Below are 21629 nucleotides of genomic sequence, written 5' to 3'. Positions count from 1 at the left end.
GTGAGGCTGCATCACTTTGTTCGATGCACGCTCGCACGCACTTTTTTCATCCTACCTCTTCTCCAAAGCATCAAACGGGACTCTTAAGTTTGGCGCAATTACAAGGAATGCAACGTTTTTGCATTTTTGCCAGTGTTGAACATTTTGCGTTTGTTATAATACATTTTGACAAAATACTTTATATATTACATTCCACCCACTTGAAGTTTAATTATTTTTTTTGCATTCCATTCACTCGTCCATTTATGCATTTACAATACGTACGTTGATGAAAGGACGAGAGTTTAAAAAAAAAAAAAAATATATATATATATATATATATATGCTTGCACCAGTTAATGAAGAAGTTATTCCAAAATTCAACTCTACAGTACCAGTGAAAGGTTTTTGAAACACTTGCAAATCCAAATGCTCTGAAACATATTTCAAAGTCAAGAAATGAAAGCTTTCCAGCTGTGAACTAAAAGTCATTCCATATGATAAAGCTGTCTGAGAAAATAACAAGATGTGCAACGCTGTTATTTGGGAAAAAGGCGCCTTCTTTGAAGAATTTTAATTTTTTGTTTGCTAAATCCGTAAATATTTCTTCATAATGGCGATTGCTTACCTAAGTATTAACCTACAATTTCGGAATTTAATTATATATATATATATATATATATATGTAGATGGCAGAGAAAAGGAACAGAACATCAAAGACAAATGAACATTTAGGATGGAAAGGTAGGTGTGACGTATAAACTTGAAGGCTGGCTTAGAGGGGAAGTCAACCCTCAAAAATTCTTCGTAATATGCGTATTTACTGGTCTAAACGTGGCCGTCTGATGTATATTTTGTTTGTGGAACATGAGCTAAACTGCAAAATCCACCCGTTTTTAGTGATCTCACATGGGGGCCATTTTGTCACTTCTGTTGACTGAAAATGACATGACAGTTATTCGAGGGTCAGGTAACGACCAATCACACCTCACCAATTTTTTTAAGCTGTGCTGTTTAAGATATTGTAATTGCTTTCATTAGTTCAATTATCAGCCTTTGTTTATTATTTATTTTAAGTTTTCACTTTCAGACAAAAATTTTCATTCCACTCCATCCCTGTTAAATACAGGTGTATAAATTGTGTACAAGCAGTGTTGCAATAAAGGTGAGATAGAGACTCAAACAAGATGTATTCAGTAATCTGTATTGTAAAAAAAAAAAAAAAAAATCTTCAATCATGTGTTCCACTTTTATTTCAAGTTATTTATCCTTACAGGTGTCTCATCAGACTTGTAGGAAGAATGAACCGACCAACATCCAGCGACAGAGACCGGGCTCCAAGTGGCTTCGGAGCCTGGTCTTCAGAGGTTTGTGTTTTACAAACACGACCGTCTCTTGCTCAACACATGTTATGCTGCTCTCCAACATTTCTTGGAATTACTTGGTTGCAGCAAACTGCTACAACTGCGTCATCCAGCTTCCAGCAAACTAGCTGTTGTCATACATCACAAGGAACTGGGAAAAAAAAAACATTGCTAAGTGTGGCAAAACCTTTGAAAACTATCTTGTCTTCCTGATACGCTCATCGCTCCTACACCCTCCCATCCTGTGTCCTAAATTTTGAATATCCCAAGAGGGGGTAGACACTGCTACCTACTGCGAGTTTTGGTGTTAATTAAGGTCACTTTCCATGCGGCTGAAGTGCATCCGTTTCTGGGGTCGAAGCAGGAGGACAGGAATGAGACTTGATACTATTGTGTTTGCTCAGGGCCTCGTCAAAGTCCAACATCTGGCCGTTGACAGTGATGTCCATGCAGCCGTGATAAAAGGCAGTCACTGGGGTGGCATCCAATAGGACGTCATCTGAAAGAGGCGAGTGAACAGAAAACTATTGAGAAAGATTATTACTATTTATGATTAATTACCATGTAATTAACACTATATCTATATATATCTATATATATCTATATCTATATCTATATATATATATATATATATATATATATATATATATATATATATATATATATATATTCTTTGGAATTCACCTAGTATTCTTGGAATTGTGTCCAAAGAGTTTAACCTAGATTTTAATCACACCATAAAGCATTTCTCTTCACACCTTTTCCTGCCAAGTGCTGCACAGGACGACCTCAGTTGAATGTGGTCCTACCAGTCGGCTACAATTAATCTTCTTTGATCATTGTAATGACAACAAACGTCTGGTGTAAATTCTTACAGTTGCTTTCTGCAGCAGATTCAACTAATGAGACGCACAAAGAAACACAGATCATTGATTCCTGGAATCAATCAGGATGGTCACTTGGAAATGCTTAGGGGGAAAAGTTTCCTGTAACTACTTTGTACTTTAAGCTTGCTTTGAAGCACTTTTTGGAAGAACTCTCAAAGACAACATAGGATATTCATATTGAAATGATTAGCGCTGGCACATTGGCCTTTATATGGTGAGCATATGTCACGGGGTACGTTACTGAGCGAATCACGATTTTCACTCAAAGTGATCCATCATCTCCTCGTAACTGACCTGGTATCCCACCAATGTAGGTGCTGACTGGGTTCTGCATTGTGGAGTTGAGGCGCTGCAGTGCCTCCTGCAGGGCGTCTGGCAATATTTCCCTGACATCTGAGGTGTTGGCTGAGATGGAAATGTCTGTTGGCGTAACGCTCAACAGCAATGTTAATCGGTCGGGGTAACACAAGAGCAATGAGTCGAGTGTTGCCACCATAACGCCATCCAAGAAAACTTGCAGGTTCTGCAACGCAGTGACAGCACAAATCAAATTCAACATGTTGATGGGCGAGATCACGAAACATGCTTGGTTATATGCACATACAGCGTCATATTCGCCCTCTGTGAGCACAGCAAGCGACAACGGGACTCTGTTGTTGGAGACGAGAGCAAAGAGGACACCTGTGCTGCTTGACGGACGTATATTCATCTTTAAATCCACCTTCCAGCTTCCAGAGTCACCTGAACACATATGTACAGACAGAAGGAAAAAATAAGTGCGATTGTACATGTACTGAATTACTGCTTCGTTGAAAAATATAAGTAAAAAAATATATAAATAAAAACTTCCCTTATAATGTCACTGAAACACGTTTTTGGTTTCCGTAACTGCATGATCAGAAAATATCCTACGCAACATAATATATTCATTGTTACAGATATTACGGTGGACAACTGTTTTGCACAATGGCCTCACAGTGCAGAGATTCAGGGTTCGATACCGGCTCCGGACTTCTTGTGTGCATTATCTGCCCGTGCCTGGGTGGGTTTTCTCCGGGTACTCCAGTTTACTCCCACATTGTAAAAAAATGCGTGGTAGGTTGATTGGACACTCTGAATTGTCCCTGATAGTGAGCGGCGAAGATTGTTTGTCTTTGTGTGCCCCGCAATTGGCTGGCAACCAGTTCAGGGTGTAGCCCATATACAGCCGGGTTAGGCTCGAGCACCCCCCCGCGACCCTCGTGAGGAGAAGCGGCTAAGAAAATGGATGGATGCATGAATATATTCTAGTCATCAGCAGCAGCTTTAATCTATGTCACGGCTATTCTTTTACCTCTCACTCCACCACAACCTCAACTTAAACAATACTTTGGTTATTTTAACTTAGCAGTCTTGTTTTGGCATAAGGTAAAGGACATAAAGAAGACATTTCCCGATAAAGTGTGACTTAACTTACTCACTATAGTCAACATTGAAGCGCGCCAATCCATCCCCGGTGAAAAAAGATCCTCGCTCCACATGTGCGTAGCAGTGTTTACTTTCCTTCTCCTGGATGGCTTCTTTCACTCCAGATGCTCCCTGGTTCATCATGTTCCAACCACGGATGCAGCCGTCCAGTCTTGGGTTGATCTATTGGACAGGTGGACTGTGAGAGGCTCACTGACTATCATCCATTTTTAGGAATCAGGTGCAACACAGAGTAAAAGAATTAAAAAAAAAAAAAAAAAAAAAAAAGGGTGCACGACAAGGATGCCAACTTACAGGTTTGATGACATTGTTGGTGCGGTTGGGGAGACCGGCGATGTAAACTTTGGTCTCCAGTTTGCCGTTAACTCCTGTAAAGAGACTCCCTGGGCTGTTGATGCTCATCACGGCTTCCTTGCTGATCTTCACACTGATGCTGTTCTCAAGTTCATCCACAGAGATCTGTATTTCATATTTGGCGCTGCGGTCATTACTATTCAAATATTAATACCAAGAAGTGGATCTTTTCACGCTCACTCTAAAAATGCGCAACACGTTAATCTTCCGTTCAAATCAATCTTACCACATGCCATTGTCCGTCGTTGATGGTTTTCCCTCCACTGGTGACTTTTAACGTGTGCTGATTTTTAAACTGGACCTCAATTTGGCCGCCTCGTAGGCCCAACATGAACCACGCGTCCTGCGAGGATTCTGCATAGAGAATAACTCCCTCGGGGTCAAATGTGCGGAAGTCAAACTCGGCTGCAAACCTGGCATTCGGAAACACAAGTGAACGTGTTCATGGGACTGACTTGATGTATTCCCTTTCACACACGTTTACATAAAAAACGTTTCATACAGTATTGAACAATAACAAATAGAATTATCTTTGCATTTGCTGTCACTGATATTCGTGTTTCATCCGTCTGATTTAATTTAGTTGTCACTCTCTACGCCAGGGGTGGGCAAACTTTTTGATTGGCGGGCCACAATGTGTTCTAAAATTTGACTGTGGGGCCGGACCAGGAACAGTTGGATGGAGTGTTTTGGTAACCTCACCTCATCAGAGAAAAAAAAAATACATTATATTTTAAATGAAAGTGAATAAAAGCATTACAACAACATTTCTATGTCTTTGAAAAACCACAGTATTTAGAAAATAAAACACGGTTTATTTATTTTATTTTTTTTTCCAAGTTCGGCGGGCCGGATTAAAACGTTTAATGGGCCGCATGTGGCCCCCGGGCCGTAGGTTGGCCAGGCCTGCTCTACACGGTGCATTTATAACCGAATGGTGTCGTCAGCCTTTGGCCCAGAGTTCGACAGGATATGCATCAGCTCATTGTGTCCTTGAACAGGATAAAAAGTCAGCAAGAAGGATGGTTGGAGTGGCAAAATGACCAATCCAACATGATGGCTCATATGAACGGGGGTTGTTGGACTCACTTGGTTGGCTCTGGCAGACGGAAGAGAAGATATATCACGGGAAGCCCTGCAAACTGCTCTCCGAGGTACAACATCTCCGCGTATTTGGAGTCGGACAACTCCACACAGACTGGGATCTTTTGGCAGCTGTGCTTGTCATCCGCCAAGCGAAGACCCTGCCGGCCATCGCAGTGGCACGTGTAGCTGCCCACGACGTTGACGCAAGTGTCGTGACACACGTTCTCCTTGCACTCGTCCACATCTGCACGGAAAAGGACTTTTTGTGGATTCATCCTGTGAGACGATTGGCTGCGCATCATCGCAGCCTCACGCAAAAACAATTGCTCGCTCAGCACAAGGACGAGGAAACATCGGCTAATAAAATACTAGCGTTTGTTAAGATTTGTCTTCAAACAGTTTACCGTAAGTAGAATCCTGCGTTACATTTTAGCCAAATGTCCTTGTCGGTGTTATTGTGCAAAGAGAAAATTAAGCCATGATTACTTCCTGCAGTTGTTTTATCTGCGTTCAAAAGAAGAGCAAAGAGAGAAGGAAAACACCACAAGGAAGCAGCAACGACAGTGACTTTTGCTTTGCACGACAACAAAACGGGTTTAAAAGTAATGAATCCAAAAGGATTGTATTTTGGCTAAAATGCGCAGCGGCATTTGAGTTAAGGTAAATTATTTTTTTTAATAAAAATTCAAACTTTAACATAGTTATTAGCCAACATTGCGACCTAAAAAAAAATCCTCTCATAATTTTGAACTTGGTTTTCATTCCTCATTTTGCACTTTCTAAGGTTGGGAAGTGGGTTGCAATGGAATCATAGAGGTGTAAATCCAAGAAAAAATAAATATAAAAAATAATAATGAGCAAAAAAAAAATGAAGGATAAATAATAATAAATAATAATAATCAGCATAGGTTTTATTACTCACCACTGCAGCATTTGGAGGTGAAGTTATATTTGAAGCCTGTTGGACACTGACACTCAAACGTCCCGGGTTTATTGACACATTCAGCAGGCGCCTCACAAATACTGGGATACATTAAGCACTCGTTGATATCTGAAAAGAGTGAATGGAAAGACAAAAACCTTTTGACCCTTTCCAATCAGTCTGAAAAAAAAACAGACCTGGAACTTTCCTTTCCATCCTGACACTTTATTTTTATCATCTCACGTATTTACTACTTTTAAGCATCTAACAGATAATTTACTTGTTAAGGTTTCTTCTGACATAAGAAATAATCATTTTATGACGAATGTTCATGGTCCAAAGGCAACTAACTATTTGCAAACAACCTGACCCTATCAAAAATGTGAGCAGGTAAATGTTTCTCACTGAGTCAGCGCAGAGACTTTGGACTGAACCAACGCAAGGTAAACAGCGACAAATCGGAGCACTCATTACGTACTAATGTGAGACAACAAACAACAACAAATAAGAGTGATGATGTCTCTTTCCCGATGCCTTGGATGAGACTTTTGGTTCAAGTCAATGGAAGAATAGATGGTTGAGAAAGAGTTGGATGACAAAAGGTTCTATATTTCCGTGGAAATACGCTCAGGACATTCTCAGAGGGACTGCGGCGCATGCCCTGTTTGCTTAGCTGCTAAGCACCACTTTGAAGCAGCTGCATTTGCACCATAGGGGGCCCAGTAAAACATCTGTTCTCATGTTATACAACCATCTGAATAATAAACAACATGTTTGTTATAGCAGTTCAAATAATGCAGCAGAGTTCTATGTTCCGCAAAATCCAACCACAATTGTTCAGTCCAATTTAATTGCAAATGGAGTAGAAATAGAACAATATGGCTCTTTCAGGGCTGGCCCAATAACCGATATTTTGAGACGATATTAATTTTCAATAAAATGGAATATATTGGTCTAAAAAAAACACAAAAAAAACAGTAACTTTGTTTATATGTGTATATATATATATATATATATATATATATATATATATATACACATTATTCCAAATTTCCAGGGTCAGCAGGATTTCTCAAATGTAATTTTTTTTTTTTACATTTTTTTTTTTAATAAAAATTTAAAATTTTAAATGCCGAACATCGGAGCTAATAATCGTACCAGCCGATAATCGGTCTGTCCCGAAAATGTTGAAAAGAAAGCTACATTAAGACTATATGGATAGAGAGTTTATAATACTAGTGAACAAAACACAACTGAAATGTGCATCCGTCTTACCCACACAATTGATGTTGTCGCTGAGATAGTAGCCATCTTTACACGTGCAGTGGAAGCTTCCCGGAATATTGTCACATTTTTGGTTACATCCTGCTGGAAATCTGGGATCTGAACATTCATCAATGTCTGCACGATGTACAAATGGGTAATTATCATCTTAAGACTTAAAACTGTCTTTTTTCTTAATTCTGTAAAACTCACCTTTCTCACAGCATTGCCCATTCCAGCCAGGCTTGCACACACATGTATATGAGGCTTGACCATCCACGCAGCGCTCGGTGCCTTCCCTGTAGCATGGAAACGGCGTGCACTGGTTGCTGATTTCTGCCGAAACAACAAAGACATTTCAACGGAATAAATTTTAATTGTGACCGGGAAGCTCTCAGGGACAATGATGTGGCACAAACATCTGTGTTAGCGTTTTCCAACATTTGTTTATGTTATAAAAAAAACTCAAAGCAGAACACCAAACAAAAATGTCAGAAAATATGCTGAACATGTATGAAATCTCAATTTACTCACAAATTTACTTACTCAGTGTCCGCCAGTTGGTGGCAACAAGTGGAACGGGTGTCAATACAAGAGATCATTTTCGGACCAATTAAGTGAAATTGGCACAGCTGACAGCACAAAACAAAGCATAAAAACAGCCCCCACCTTTCACACAGGTCCGAAGGTCTGACGGAATGGCAGAATCCGAATTATGGTTGCTGATGCCGACACGGTGGGAGCCCAGGCACGCTTAAAAAGAGATTCTTATTTATTACAAAAACATACTAGTCCAAAATATTTAAAACAATTGGTCTGTCTGAAAACTTACCAACATACCTCGGATAAAAAAAGTCCTGGAAAAGAAAAAGCTTTTTTTAGTGACTGTAATCGAAGTGTGACCGTTTCCGCTCCAAGTATTCAGTACTTTTTGATTTTAGCTACAATTGCATGATCGCAAGTTTATCTGCATTTGCAGATTTCTCTATTTGTCAATTGTTCTGGGGAACCTATTCTTTGCTGGTCACAAAAAAATTCAGCTCTTCGCGCTTTTTGAGCTTAGGCCAAAACCATTTCAAATAAACAAAGTATTGATTTGATGCTATCTTGTGGCCAAGAAGAAACTTCATTGCAGTCACAGGAGAGCCATAGCCATGTCTAATAGACAAAGAAGTGCTTTGCCACCATCGGGTGGTATTTACACAATTAGGTCGGCCTGTTTGGGTGGTGGTCAATTATCATTATAGTTCGGGATTTTTCATTTTAGCTTGCTTGTATTTCGTTTGGATTTTTTTTAAAATTCAATTGTTTTTAATTCATTTTACAGCAAATTTATCATTTTTATTAATTTTTTGTTTTAGTTTAGTTTTTATAGGTTTTGGTTGTTTTTTTGCGATCGTTAATTTTTTTTTTTTAAAGTCATTGTGTAAGAAGTGGACTAAACTAAAATTCTTGAACAGTTGTTTGACTTTCCATCTTCTGCAATACCAAAAAAAAGAATGATAATAATTGACAGAAAAAATTATGAAGGACGTTTTAGCTATAATTAGTTAATTTTAGTTAGTTTCATAAACATAAGATGCTGTTTCAATAAGCTTTTGATTTTTAAACGCATTTCTTTTTTTTTCATTTCTTTCACACTTTTTTTCAGGTTTAGTTGGAGTTGTTTTGTTTCCATAAACTACAATAACCTAAAAATCTACATTTACATCTATATATTATGAAAATATACATTTTATCTCTTCGGCCTGAGTTTACCTTGAACCTGTTTACTCTGAACCTACAAAAATCAAACTTTGAATTTCTCATTGACACATTCATAAAGTTGTCAAAAAACACTTGATCAGCCAGTTTTCAAATCAACTATTATGAGTAGTAACACTAATATAACTTATTGAGCAAGTACAGTATGTATAGGGTGTTCTTTTCCTCCGCTATGCTGCTATCCTTTGGCTTCATGTGGTTAGAGTAACTTTTCATGTACAATGGATATTAAAAGTCTCTACAGCCCTGATTGAATGCAATTTCTTTGTGATGTGGGGAAAAAATGACCAAAATGAAACATTTCAAAGCTTCTTTTACCTCTCATTGAGGCGGGGAAGAGTTTGGAATGCACTTGTTTCTCTCAGTGAGAGTTTCGAGGCTTCTTACTGTCTCAGGGACGTTCTCGAAGATCTCCCTGGCTTCCTCCCTGTTGCACAGCTCCTCAATGCACTCCCTCTCCAGGTTGCCCTTCTTGTGCTCCTCAAAAAGCGAGTTGGCCCTCCTGCGCCGGCTCAGGAAGTGCGATGCTGCGTTCTGGCTCAGAACTGGGACACACATGCATGGACAGTACATATGTGTCAAACAAACCAGTTGTTGTCCTTTTTGCACAATATGCCGTTCCCGTAAACGGGATTCATCCAAGAATCAAAGCAGTTTCTTGTTACAATAACATATGACTGATACAAGCAGGAATTTAGTCATGTTTGTTGCTCCTGACAGATGGCAGATGGAGCTGGAGCGAGCATGGATGAATTGGCCAAGCCAAATTGCTCTTATATCAACTGGCCTGGAAAACAACAACAAAAAAAAAGAGGTCATTGCGAAACTGAGATTTCCAAGAAATGACCTCTTGCTAGAGTAAGCACCTCGTGATGTGCACGCGTAGTTTCAATTTTAAAACTCACTTTGTGTTCACACCTTTTCGCAGTAACAAAAAAAAAGTAATAGGTTTGTCCAAAGTTGCTCAAGACAAGAACTTTTGGGTATGAATCAAAACAGGCGCAAACTTACATCGCGAAGCATCGGCGAACGTCAGCAGAAAAACGAGACATGACGAGACAAGAATCTGTCTCCACATAGTCGAGTCGTTTAGTCCCGCTAGGCCCCGCTTGGCTCCGGTAAAAGACGGACTTCAAACCTTTATTCTTCCCGAAAACGCTGTGCTAGAGTTGCGGAGGGGGGTAGAGAAGGGGAGGCAGTGAGGTGCGTGCGCGTGAGTGTGCGTGCGTGCGCGTGAGTGTGTGCGTGCGCGCACGAACCGCTGGTGGGTGGAACTCAAGCAGAAAACAGATTTATTCCACAACAATGCACGCCGGGAGGTCAGCGGCTTCACAATGTGGGCCGGTGGGTTGTCAACAACAAATCTTTCAGTGGGAATTTGGGAAGTGAGGGGCAAAAGTACCCACTTTGTACAGATAGCCTACTTTTGTCGTGGGGAAGATTCTGGTAAACGTGTTGTAGTAGTGTAAAGTGCGGATTTAACTCAAGCAAATGTTAAATGAATAAACAAAAATACAAACTCTGAAACTTAAGTATAAACGTAAAAGTACAGTACATGCACTACAATAACATGTTTTTTTTTTTGGAACAAAATAGTTTCTCTTTAACTTACACGATAGCAGAAAAAAAATCATGAAGTTATAGTGGTTTGTAGGCCAGTACAAAAAAAAACATATGACCCAATCCATGCTGTTCAATCAACCTATTATGCATGTTTTTGGAATTTGAGAGGAAATCGGAGGACCCGGAGAAAACCCACGCAGGCACGGGGAGAACATGCAAACTCCACACACGCCGGAATCGATCCCACGACCTCTGTAAGGCCATCGTGCTAACCAGTAGTCCACTGTGCTGCCATTGGGAAAAGTAATTAGGCCAAAAAGAGCAGAAAAAGCATAAACTTTTTGGGTGCAGAGACATCTTACAAGGGGAGAAATTTGCCCAAGGACTCTTTCAAAATTCCATGTGTACCTCCAAATGAAACAAGGGGAGAAAGTCTTATTTGAGGAAAATAACTTTAAAAACAGAACAAATCTGTTATTGTGTATCAAAATAGCAATTACATTTCTAAATATAGGCAAGCACAATAAAAAGGACACATGCAGCCAATTAGGTGGGCTATTATTGCCTTAACACTGGCTCCAAAGTACCGTAGTACTTTTTTTCTCACAAGGTGATCAAAAGCAAGACGCTGGAGTGAAAAAGCAATTATGTCATGACTTTAAATTTACAGCGAAATCAAAGCATATGCCACGCATCCAATGAGATTCCTCTGATGCCTGCTCACAGCCTCTCGGCGGCGTATGTATTTGGATGGTGTGCGACCATATGCGGTGATATCTGTGTTATAGTCCTTAATTTTGTTTTGCTCGTGTTCATGTCTCAGTAGTCACAATGCCTCTCCGAGTGGTCTTTCGGTAGAAATCAGTGTTGGCCCAACAACTAACAAAATGTGATATGTAAAACAAAATAATAATAATAATAATAATTAAAAAAAATAATACAAATAATAAATAAATAAATAATCACAATGCTGACGATATCGCCGGCGGACGCTTTATACTCTACCGAAGTCTCACAGAGTTTTTGACAAATGACACGGACACCTCATTTGCATTAATATTTTCATTTGGTTGTTAAGAGAAAAAAAAAACACAATACATTTCACCATTCATCCCACTGTTCTATATACAGTACACTTACAATAAGCTATATATTTTACTTTTAAAATATTTGTACAAAATACAAATATTGATTTATGTGGTGTTAATTTGCAAATGAATGGGATAGGGTTGATATATTATTGCAAGGTAAGAAAAAAAATATAATTGCATAAATCAGTTGCCGTGACTTTAAGGACTTTCCCCCCAAAACTCGGCTGATGTTTGCAAGGTTAATAAGAAAAATAAATGTGACTGAATGGACTTGGTTGTGTGGTTTATATTCAAAACCTGAGCAGTTAGTGGACACAAGTTGCATGTTTGGCCAGAATTAATTAGGTTCCATGAGAAAGAACGGCGGTTCGTCATATTAATTAGGAAGTACAGGAACAATATAAGACAGTTGATGTCTGTTATTAGTATGATTAGAGGCAGTGATTTTAAAATCTATATATTTTGCAACTGGCATGCTGCCTTCTCACCACTAACACTGGGTCAATTCACTTGGCATGTCAGTTACACACACACACACGCACACACACATTAAGAAACACTTCAGTCATTCAACTCAGATGCACAGCAAGATGTATGACAGAGTCAAATTCATAAAAACAGCGAACAAAAAATATTCCACCCAAAAGGGTGACTGCTTTTTAAACATCACAGGTTATGATACATACTGTATATATAAAAAACATCTAATTCATTGTATTTTTTTTTTTTTTTTTTACAGAGGATTTTATATTTAAAAAAAAAAAAGACTGGCACTGACCACCACGGAGGGAACACAACCAGGTGCTTACATTTTGAGATATGAAGAAATAATGTGAATGCTTGCACGGACGGAGGTGACTGGGGCCTGATGATGTGATTACACGTGCAATGGTTTGGCAAGAAAAAGTACAGTAATGACACAGTGATGAAACAACACACACACACACACACGTATACAGACACACACTCACGGACACAGAAGTGTTAGCAGGATTAAAATCCAGTACCTTTGAGGGAATATGCGGTTGTGATGGGCAAGCTTGGCAGCAGGCAGCATTTCAAATACGTTGGACACTTCAGGCCTGTGTTTCCATCGCAACGCACAGGAACGTTGCGGAAATGAAGTTATCAGGCAGCCGATAGGCAACAATAATATCCGTTTCACAATAATAACGTCAGATGAGTTGAATGTCACGCGACATATTCATCAAGAGTAAAGCTAAAAACAAATCTCAGTGGCTTGAGATCTGTGTGAGGTCTCTAATTTCAGAGTGGAGGGGTAGTTTGTCTTCTGTCTTTAAGCCAAGACAGAAAATAAACAGATGGATGCCATTTTTATTCTCGCTGCATACAGTTTTGATGTCATCTCATTTTTCGTTTAGATAAATTGATCCAACTTAATTGAAATTGTTTCCACAATAAAATGGCTGATGAGGACATTTTTCTTGGTTAATGAAGCTTGATTGTTTTTTTTTTTTGGTGTACTTTCCTCAACATACTGTATGCACTCCGCCTGACAAAATGGTCATCGCAATCTGGAAGCAAATGACTCGCTTATGTGTGGCCAATAAAAAGGATTGTGAAATAAGCGAAGAATTTAGTATGGAGCTCGAGACCACCTCCATCCTGACGCCCAAGACCTCCAACAATGAAGTCATGCAAAGCCAACGGCTGAGGCAATCTTTGAAACTGCTCACACGGAACCCAAAATAGCCTCGCAGGTTTTTGTTTGGATTTAGTTCACATTTCACTCAACCGGCCAGGGCATGACTTCAAAACGCCACAGCGAATAAAAGCTCAGCATCTGTAAGCACACTGATGATAAACGACGGCAGAAGATGCCAGCGGAGTGCGATTTCGCTCACACCTCCAACGCAGCCATGCCGCACCTTGGTCCCAAAAATCCATTTTTGTGAGCTATCGACCTTCACAGGTATTTCTAGGCAAGTGCGTGGGGGCTAAAAAAAACAAAAAAAAAAAACAAAACAGGAAATACTGTTGCTCCTTCTGAAGTTTTGGTCTGTGAGAAGGGATCCACACAAAAAAATCTTACAGCAACCAAAGTACAAATCAAATCCACAAAATATAGTTTTTGAAAAATGTGCTGCAAGTCTTGTTCGTGCATTCATTTGGAGGTGATTAAAGTGCATGTCGTTCACTGAAAAAGCTGTCCAGTGAAAAGTTTTGTTCCATCATCGCATCACAGAAAGACTGAACAGTTCTTCAGCTTCTTCGCCGTCCTCCACTTATAATTCCTCGTCCATTATAACTGATTTGAGGTCAGTTTCTCCATATAGGTGGAGTGCTGCATCTTGAGTCGTGCGGTTTCCTTGTTCGGAAACTTAAAACTCGTATTTTCCCTGAATTCAGCACGTCCAGTGCGAATCACTTCAGAGCAGATGGACTGCGATTTGCGCTCAAGTCCAGCGTGGTGATTCCGAACATCACAAAAGGAGTCGCAAGTGTCTGCCCACTGCTCAGATGGAATAGGTGGAGCTCTCTGATTGCTGACGGATGTAACACTGGAAACTTTTGTCCCCAATCGGATGTTCTCTGAGGAAACAAGCAGAATTAGTGGTTAGATATAATGGGACAAATGAGTGATCGGAAGAACGGCTTTTACGAGTTTTAAAATATGCCTCTGTAAATACAAACATGCTTAGTTTTGTAGTGGAATATGAGCAGCAAAATTCACTAGCGTTTGTACATCTCAATGGGGCGGCCATTTTGCCACTTGCTGTCGACTGAAAATGACATCAGAGCTAACAACCAATCACGGCTCAATTTCAGATAACAGGTGAGCCGTGATTGGTCGTTACCTGAGCCCTGAGCAACTGGGACGTCATTTTCAGTTCATAATAGTGAAGGTACATAGAACATATTATTGCTAATAATTTTGGGGGGTTGACCTTCACTTTAAAAAAATGTCACGATAAGCAAAATAAAATAAAACTAAATTAAGGACAATCTAAAACCATAGCACAAATTTGGGCCTGCAGATAGCTATAATTCTCTAGTATGAATGTCAACCAGTGAATACAAAAGTTAATTGTACCTCCTGCCAGCAAATGAAAGAGCATTTAATTGTTCTGCCTGACAATAGCATTTATACATATAGAACAAATGTTTTTAATTATTAATTTTTAATTATTTTTTTAATTATTTATAGTAATTTAATAATTTTTGGACCAATTAAGTGACACTGGGCACTTTCAAGCGGGACACCTGATGATTTCTGTTCAAAACATCCTAATAAATTAATGTAATCGAGAAGCAGAACCACGTACTGGCTGCCTATCTTGGTCTTCTTGAACTTGTCTCGTTTGTACTTGGTATGCTGTTGTTCCAACGTCTGCACAGCTGAAACTATTTGCTTCAGGGTTTTGTAGGTCTCCTGGGGGTCGTCAATGACAAAGCTGGAGTATTCCTCTTGCTCGGGTCCGTCGTATACTGATTTGCTGCCACAGGCTTCTGCAAGGGAGAACAAAAAAGACGGTGTGAGGTAAAACGACAGTCGCACGAAAGTTGAAAACATACATCAGTACGTTTTGCCCTTTCTGACCTTCCATCTTGATCAGTTTGGTCATGTATGTGCTATACAGGGAATAAATCCTCTCAGTCTCTCTGTCCCCGTCCACGTCCAGCTGGATGTTGGCAGGAAGCCCGCTAGAAACAGATGCATGCAGTAACGTGAGAAAGCAAAAAGGAAAGATAAAGACCACCCAAGAGAATTTTTTTGGACAACTCCACACACCCGGTGCAGGGCGTACAGCCAGGCGCCGTGTCGGCAGAGAGCTTGCAGCAGAGCCAGTGGCCGTTGAGGTAGGCTGAAGGATGATAGGTGCTAAGACGCTTGCGGTTGCATTGGCTGACTTTGGTTAAGATGTCGATCCAATCACGCGCCTCAACACAGTTGTTGGCTTGGATGTAGAGTGCCCGCTCCGGCTGGATCACCTGGAACATCTGCAGGGAGGGGAGTGAAAGGAACAACACAAGGAAGCCATGATTCATTTGAAAGTTTTTATGAAATCAGTAAAATGACTTTTTTTTTTGTTAAGCGCTTACGTTTTTCATCTTAAATGACTCCTCCTCCAGCCTTTCGACAGCCAGAATGTTCTCTATGGGAATACTGCACAAAGCTCCCTCTCCTGGAAGAAAGAGGTAATGCATTAGTGGTGTCTTGTGGTTTTAATTTATGTTCAAAGTTTGTTTTTTTTTAATACATTTTTTCTCAACTATTATCAGCTGGTAACACTCCTCTTTGTACATTTTTTCTTTCATTTTAAATATTACCACTAAATAAAAAGCAATTACAGAAATATTCTTGAAAGTATAGTTTCCTTTTAGTTTTTTAAATAATATCTTTGTTAATTCTTAAGTATGACCAGCCAGTATGGAAGAAAAATTGAAAGTAAAAAAAGTGAAACGACACTACAAAGGATAGAAATGTTGAAGTCCTCCAGTGAAGTATCCGTTGCACAGTTTATTGTGTTTGAATTCAGAACATTCTCAGCTTCCTGCCAATTTATGTGCGCACAAATAAAAATGGATGAGGCTACCTTTCGTCTTGTGGTAAGTGAACTCATGGTTGGTGAGACGAAACCATCTCTTTTTAAAGTTTTTCATTCCGAATCGGTTCCTTCCTTGCGCTCTCTTAATCATAAACCTGAAAGGAAGAAAACAAGGGAGACGTTCAGCTGAAAATATTTATAGATGAATTCAAGCTCAAGGTATTTCAGGTGGTTAAAGAGTGAACTCCTTTGTGCATGTGTTAAATATATTGTCCGTATGTGTGTTTGCACTCCTGAAACCTACGATATACAACACCGATAAGAAGTAAACTCATTTTGCCAAATAAATGTCAAAATAACATTTCATCACACTGATAACTTGGACAAGTAGTGCAAATTTGCCATTATGTTATGTGGCTAAATGGAAACCACGAGATATCCACAAGCACAAGCAATCACCGCGGTGGATTATGAATCCCAAGTGTATTTCCAGTTCATGTTTACAACTTCGCAACAGGTGGTTAAATCAAATAGTGGTAAATTAGAAACAGTGCGCACTTGAAAACTGCCAGTAAGAGTAATCGCGTAGACGTTGTTAATTGATAAAACATGTATAGGAACACGAACACAGGAGAGACTCGTAAGCAAGTGCCAGACTATTTTGGGGAAATGATGCAACGGACAGACTGGTCTCCTTCTCACATTCCTGAGCACCAAACGTGCACATTTTCCCTGGTGCAAAACCGTTTGGAGCTGTGCTGGAGTGTCGCATGTGCAGCGATAAGGTGACAGTGGATACAAAAAGTACAAAGGAGTCAGGCTGTGGGCAGATATAGGAGAAGCCAGGAATGTGTGTACAGTGCTGAGGAGCGCGAGTAGCTATCGATGTTAGCGGTGTCTGCCGGGCTTTACGGCGCTCGTTTCGCTTTAGACACCATTGCAGTGCAGTCCACATGCACGTCACACCAAGCGGTCACTTGATTCACTTCCGGTCATATAAAACCAAGTGCAGCAGCTTCTAATTGTGACACGGGAGAGGAGGTGGACCACTTGAGGAGGGTTTACAGTGCACACACGAGGGGGTCACAAGGGCAAAGAGAAGCTCTTACCTGCCCTTGGTGCCTTTTGACCCCTTCCCATCAACCCTCTTTATTGTGAGTTTTACACTTCTACTCCCGGTAGCAGAAACACAAGAGGGTGGGGATGTTGGTGAGTGAGGCGGGAAAGCTAACTTTCCTTTCAAGCCTCATTTAAAAAGCAGCAGTAAAGTAACAGCGAATTTTGTGTACAAAACGACACGTTGTCAAAAATGTTCATTTTAGCTTGGGCACAGTCGCAATTCAAATATTGGACCTCTTCAGGAAGGGAAAGGTCAACGATAAGGATGAAAACAGCAGTGAAATGGTATGTATTGAGAAATATGACATTAGTATCACGTTAAAAAAAATATAAAGGCAGCATACCCTTCTTTGAGCATGATTGGTGTTTCGATACTCTTCTGATCCCACTTCCCTGAAGTTGATATCAGGTCCAGAAACTGTGGAAGGATAAAAAGTGTCACCAACATTTCTTTTCCATTAGATACAGCTAAATATGTTGGATTTTTTTTTTCTGTTGCCAAGAATCTTGGGATACCAGGTAGGGCTGGGCGATATGACCTAAAATCAATATCGCGATAAATTGGGCGATTTTACCTCGATAACGATAAATGCACGGTGAATTCCCCCTGAGGACCAAAATCAAAATAAATGCAGGAAATGCATATTCACTGCTTTTTTTTAATTGACCAACTGGTACACATTACTTTCAATGAAAAATAGAAGTACAAAAATCATTTGAATAAACATTCAAAATAGCATGCTTTGCATGACTTGAACAATGTCACAAAGAACAGGAGAAAAAGGGTACCGCTCACAAAATCTTTTTATGTAAATATATTGTGCCGAGATGCTGTAATGCCATTTGCAAAGGCCTAGATTTGTGTAAAGGTATCTTGTAAACAATATAAATAATGCCATGTCGCCTGTAAACAAAATGCTAAATAAAATGAAAAAGAAAATGTCAATGGAATGCCAGTGCCAAACAAACGCGTGTGCTTCATCAGGAAAATGTGCCGTCTCGAGTACTCTGGTGCGCAGTCGCCACTTGCCGTCTATGTAATGCACAGTCAGGCTCAATCAGGGATCCATGTTGCGACTCGACCACAAGTCGGATGTCGATGCAAAATGCTTGACATGTTTAAGCTCCCGTACCGATGTTGTCCATATCGGGAAGTGCTGTTTGCGACAAATATTTTTGTACCTCTGGTCGGCTACGTTCATGAGGCGTTTAAATCCTGTGCGCTCCACTGTAACTAGAGGAGCTCTATCTTTAGCTATGTGCTAGGCTATCGCGTCCACCTCTGAGACGTTCTCTCGTATGGTGTCGCCTCCGTTAGTGGGCTGTTGTCACTTGTCCAACCTTGCTTCTCACTTTGAACTTTTAGCACAAGCTCCAAGTCAACAGCATGGTTGTGTTGTGGGTGATGAAAAAGAAAAGGTTGGACGCGCTGTTTCAGGTGCTTATGACGCACTTTGTAGTTCATGTTCTTTTGCTCAAACATCGTCTTTATGGAACCCAAAACATTTCCAAACGACAGATGTCCAATCTCTTTTCGGGACAAGCGCGACAGGAACAATTTCAACTAACGTTACTTCGTCTGCAACCGTGTCAGCCGCTTCAGGATTTGAATCGCCAGCTACGAACGCGTCTTCTATTTACAATCTTCTACAGCGCATGAGTCACGTGACTACACGCGCTGGAGCAGTCTTAGAGGCATGAACATCGCCGCAGACAGAAAATACTTTTCTTTTCTTTTTTTTTTTAGACACCGAATTTACCGACATTCGCAAAATGATGTCGGTCATTCTAATAAATTTCGGTAACGGTAAATTTTCGGTTTATCGCCCAGCCCTAATACCAGGGTTGTTCTATTTCTACAATTTTCTCAGTCAAACGGGGTTTGAGCTAGACCATTTATTTTTGTATGACAAAGTTCAAAAAGGAAAAGAGGGGGGAAAGTTCCCAAAGACGCACTGAAATCCTGTTCAAAATTGATGCATTTAAAGCTCCGCTATACATAGTTTAATTTATTTTCTGAACATCAAATATACAATCATGGTGGGAAAAAAATGAAGAGTTACTGGGTGTCAGAAAAAGAATTAAACACCAGGACTCACATTCTTCACAGCATCGGCATACTTCTGCTCATTGAAGTAGTCATAAAATGCTGCCATGTAAGCCTCCTTGAAATTGGCCTTAAAGGAAGTGAAGAGGCATCATGGAGAGAAAGAGATCATACATTGTAGTTGGGATTGAATTGTTTAGAAATATAAATGAGATTTTGGTTAGAGATACTCACAGATTTTGACGTGGCGAGGCTTCCCAACGTCTGGATGGTCTTGGAGATGAGGGTAAGCGTTCTAGAAGTGGCGGGATCCTGCACAACCAAATTAAATAGATGATAATATAAAAGATAATTCATAAAAAAAAAAATGCAACAAATTACATGTGAGATTGTAAACCGCCGCTAAATCCAACTCACCGGATGGTGAGGCCGTAACTGAAAGAGATTGGGCGATAGGATGGCTGGAGCAAAGAAACGCAAGAAGATGAAACTGCTCACTGCAGTGTATCGGACATCTTGGTCCACTGGAGAAAAGAAAAAAAAAAGAAGTTTCACGTGACAAATTTCATACTGTACATTTACAAGTCACTACATTAGGTACACCCGTTTAATCAAATGAGAGCCAACACTAAATGAGAAATTCAGGCTTTGCAAAGAAACATATTAAAGGTAAAATAGACAATTATGTATAATGTCGGAAATTCACTTCGCTTTAGCACATTTATCTCTGCAAAGATATGTTGCGCAATATTGAGGCCATTAATTTGTACTCTAGTGAGTGCAGATGCAAACTGCAGCCAGGTGGTGGCAGCAGAGTACACAAAATAAGAAAAGAGGCTATGAACTCATAGTAAGATGGGTATGACATAAAGCAACTTGTGATTCTGCAAAAGAGGGCCTTGAACACATCATGCTATTTATTGCCGATTTGTTTCGTGCATTGGTCACACATGAGGTGAGTTACCTTGGAAACGTGTGGCAGCAGATTCTCTTAGTGAGAAGAAGATGTCACACATGACAGTGGGGCAGCGAACACCGGAGGTGGTGATCACGTTAAAGATTCGGTCCACATAGTGGCGAAGGTTTTCCTGCGGCGGGGTGGGGGGGTTTGAATCAGCTATGTCAGATAACAGCCGCGGCAAGCCAACACACACCGGCTGCACAATCATTTTCTTACCCTATTTGTCTCTAGGTTTTCCGATTCTTTCAGCTTAACTGGGTCAATTTCACAGGGCTTGTGTTCGGTGCAGATCTGTGAAGAGATTAAAATTAAGAACATTTCCATACTTGTGTACTACATACTGGGTTATTTAAGATGGGAGAAGAACATGTGACTTCCAACCTCATCTATGATTGGTTTCAGTGTGACTTGCAGGTAGTGCATCCCTGCCAGTTTCATGGTCTCATCGATGCACTTGGACGTGAGCGAGTTTCCTCGGAAAATGGTGTTGGGATCCCTACATTGGAAGGCAGATTAGCCAAATCGGCAAAAACACACATCGAGTTTGGTTCAACATACAGTGCTTGAAAAATTCATTTGACTACCACCTGTTTGTCTCGGGAACCAGCCTGTATTTAGCGAAGTTCTGCGTTTTGATAAAAAAAAAATATATATATATATATATATATATATATATATATAATTGATTCATGAAACCATTTTTGAATTTCTAAAAGTTAGTTTAAAAGCTTTTAGATATAAGTATATGTTAACATTAAAAAAATATTGGCAAAATGGGTAATTTAATTAAAATTGTTTAGCACCTTACATTTTTATGATCTAATTTCTTTAAGCTAATTGATTTAATTGATTGATTTTTTTGCAATTCATTTAAGTGACTCTATAATATACAACACAGAGATAGTTTATGATGAGGTTCAAATATTGGAATATGTCGCCTGCAGGCAATTTATGCAAAACAAACATGGACTTGTATTTTTCCAGGGATTATTGCCTCTCCCCCGCTTCAAAAACAATCATCATTATGAGACACTCACTGCGTACGGTTAACTTCAGCGTGTGCGATGGCGCTGATGAAAGGCACAATCTTGCCATAGTGGAGGAAGAGACGCACAAGCGGAATTGCGGCTTCTTGCTTCTCTCGACACACCTCCCCCAGAATGTTAGCAGTGGACGCCGACACAGGCTGCGCAGGGACAAAACAACGTAAACGTGGCTTGCGACGCGTGGCCGCTGAAGATTCACTCAATC

General features: G+C 40.0%; 2 protein-coding genes across 3 annotated transcripts in view; both read right to left on the bottom strand.

The window, feature by feature from the left end:
* Positions 1 to 1214: 1214 nt before the first annotated feature.
* On the bottom strand, positions 1215 to 10287 carry pros1 (protein S). Its single transcript, XM_088295375.1, has 14 exons — positions 10098 to 10287; positions 9474 to 9631; positions 8155 to 8179; positions 7992 to 8075; positions 7536 to 7658; positions 7335 to 7460; positions 6060 to 6188; positions 5141 to 5381; positions 4278 to 4464; positions 3992 to 4156; positions 3691 to 3859; positions 2835 to 2971; positions 2525 to 2753; positions 1215 to 1842 (listed from the first exon to the last, which is right to left on the bottom strand). Exons 1-14 carry the CDS (start codon positions 10162 to 10164, stop codon positions 1661 to 1663), a joined length of 2022 nt encoding a protein of 673 aa, XP_088151501.1. The 5' UTR covers positions 10165 to 10287; the 3' UTR covers positions 1215 to 1660.
* Positions 10288 to 12689: 2402 nt separating this feature from the next.
* The window catches only part of rasa3 (RAS p21 protein activator 3), a 32246-nt gene continuing 23306 nt past the window's right edge, over positions 12690 to 21629 (bottom strand). Inside the window, exons 11-25 of one of the 2 annotated variants that reach the window (XM_088296395.1) lie at positions 21416 to 21564; positions 20760 to 20874; positions 20595 to 20669; positions 20382 to 20505; positions 19835 to 19941; positions 19652 to 19729; positions 19470 to 19547; positions 17715 to 17788; positions 17361 to 17420; positions 16300 to 16406; positions 15806 to 15888; positions 15495 to 15703; positions 15303 to 15406; positions 15028 to 15211; positions 12690 to 14293 (exon numbers count right to left, since the gene is read on the bottom strand). In XM_088296395.1, coding sequence (XP_088152521.1) covers positions 14218 to 14293; positions 15028 to 15211; positions 15303 to 15406; positions 15495 to 15703; positions 15806 to 15888; positions 16300 to 16406; positions 17361 to 17420; positions 17715 to 17788; positions 19470 to 19547; positions 19652 to 19729; positions 19835 to 19941; positions 20382 to 20505; positions 20595 to 20669; positions 20760 to 20874; positions 21416 to 21564 — 1623 coding nt within the window. In that variant the 3' untranslated portion in view covers positions 12690 to 14217. The remainder of the gene's footprint in view (positions 14294 to 15027; positions 15212 to 15302; positions 15407 to 15494; positions 15704 to 15805; positions 15889 to 16299; positions 16407 to 17360; positions 17421 to 17714; positions 17789 to 19469; positions 19548 to 19651; positions 19730 to 19834; positions 19942 to 20381; positions 20506 to 20594; positions 20670 to 20759; positions 20875 to 21415; positions 21565 to 21629) is intronic. The other variant, XM_088296396.1, reaches the window with a different exon arrangement.

This window comes from Idiotropiscis lumnitzeri, chromosome 5 (assembly GCF_059441095.1).
Source record: "Idiotropiscis lumnitzeri isolate Australia: NSW breed Sydney's pygmy pipehorse chromosome 5, RoL_Ilum_1.0, whole genome shotgun sequence".
NCBI classification, from domain to species: Eukaryota; Metazoa; Chordata; class Actinopteri; order Syngnathiformes; family Syngnathidae; genus Idiotropiscis; species Idiotropiscis lumnitzeri.
This window is presented reverse-complemented; position numbering and strand designations above follow the sequence as displayed.